At 43.2% G+C, this 1,402-nt stretch overlaps 1 protein-coding gene across 1 annotated transcript in view; it reads left to right on the top strand.

Moving 5' to 3' along the window:
• The window catches only part of usp12b (ubiquitin specific peptidase 12b), a 19,743-nt gene that overhangs the window by 9,990 nt on the left and 8,351 nt on the right, over positions 1 to 1,402 (top strand). Inside the window, exon 8 of the mRNA XM_005750925.2 lies at positions 1,066 to 1,263. Coding sequence (XP_005750982.1) covers positions 1,066 to 1,263 — 198 coding nt within the window. The remainder of the gene's footprint in view (positions 1 to 1,065; positions 1,264 to 1,402) is intronic.

The following is a 1,402-nucleotide window of genomic DNA, read 5'->3' as shown; positions in this document are numbered from 1 at the left end:
TTTTTTTTTTTTTTTTTTACTCAGAAGTACCACTGCAGGACTTGGTTGTGCATTAGCAACAAAAAGTTTCATTTGAGCCTGAGAGGGTTAAATAAACTGTAATTTGTTCAGTAAAAATCTAAGACGAGTCACTTTCTTGTTTTTATTCCATCAGAGTTGCATCAGTCATCGCTGAAGCATGAGCTCGTGCATTTTATCAGCTGACTCTGTTCAGAGCAGCTGCTGTGTCACTGCATGATGACCAAACACTGATTTTCCATGAATACTGATGTTTGAGTTTTGATAAACCCGGCGCTGACGGTGCAGGGCTGTAGTGCTTTGCAGACTGTAGGAGTGGTTATCACAGCCTGTAACTGTCACACAGCTGTAAGTGCAGTACAACCACTTGAAAGTTTCTCTGAGTGGACAAATTTGTTCCATTAGACGGTACCCTACAAACCACATCTGATGTTGCTATAGCAACCATTGCCTTCCTGTTACATTCTGAGAAGTTCGTCATGGGCGTCAGTCTAATGCGAAGTCTATTATTAACTACTGAACAGCAGCTGGACGTCCCTCTCAGTGTTGCCCTTTGATATGAGTTTCTTTTTGTCTTCTTCTCTGCTCGCGATGGCGTCCGTCATACGGCGCCACGTTTTGTTTGTTTTTTTTGTTTTGTTTTTTTTAAATACGTACCATCAAATATTTTTGAGAGCCCGCTAAGTGCACCAAGCACCATCCATTAGCTTGAAAGGCCCATGCCGACACCAGCGTCTGCAGCGTGCAGAGCAGCACAAACGAAAAAGGTTCTCCCAAATTAGGGGGAGGAACACAAAACGTGCTCCTCGTTCCTGACAGGTCTGTGGACTGGCGTGGAAAGCTTTCAGCCTCTCGGTTTTTGTTGGGGAAAGATCGATCGTACTGCGCGCCTTTTTTGTGTTTCTGCTTTTTGTAATTTCGAAATGAAAAGGTTCTTTTTTTTTTTTTATTTCCCCCATTCAACAATTCAGTCTTCAAAGATAAAGATTTTTCTGCTCTGAAATATATATATTTTAAATCAATATTTCTCTCATCTCTCTCACTCAGGATGAGGGTAAAGAAGCTACCCATGATCCTCGCCCTCCACCTAAAGCGCTTTAAATACATGGACCAGCTGCACCGCTACACCAAACTGTCCTATCGCGTTGTCTTCCCCCTGGAGCTCCGCCTCTTCAACACGTCCGGGGACGCAACCAACCCGGATCGTTTGTACGACCTGGTGGCTGTCGTCGTGCACTGTGGCAGGTAGAGTTTATTGTTTTATTTCACTTTAATTTTTTGTCTTGAACTTGATGTGAATGTTTGCAGCTGCATGAGTGGAAGACGTGCAGTAGAGCACAAACTAGTCTAGTTTGTGTTGTATGGTTAAAAATGAGCAGATCAA

This window comes from Pundamilia nyererei, unplaced genomic scaffold (genome assembly GCF_000239375.1).
Source record: "Pundamilia nyererei isolate P.nyererei 1_Seehausen unplaced genomic scaffold, PunNye1.0 scaffold00292, whole genome shotgun sequence".
Classification (NCBI taxonomy): domain Eukaryota; kingdom Metazoa; phylum Chordata; class Actinopteri; order Cichliformes; family Cichlidae; genus Pundamilia; species Pundamilia nyererei.
This window is presented reverse-complemented; position numbering and strand designations above follow the sequence as displayed.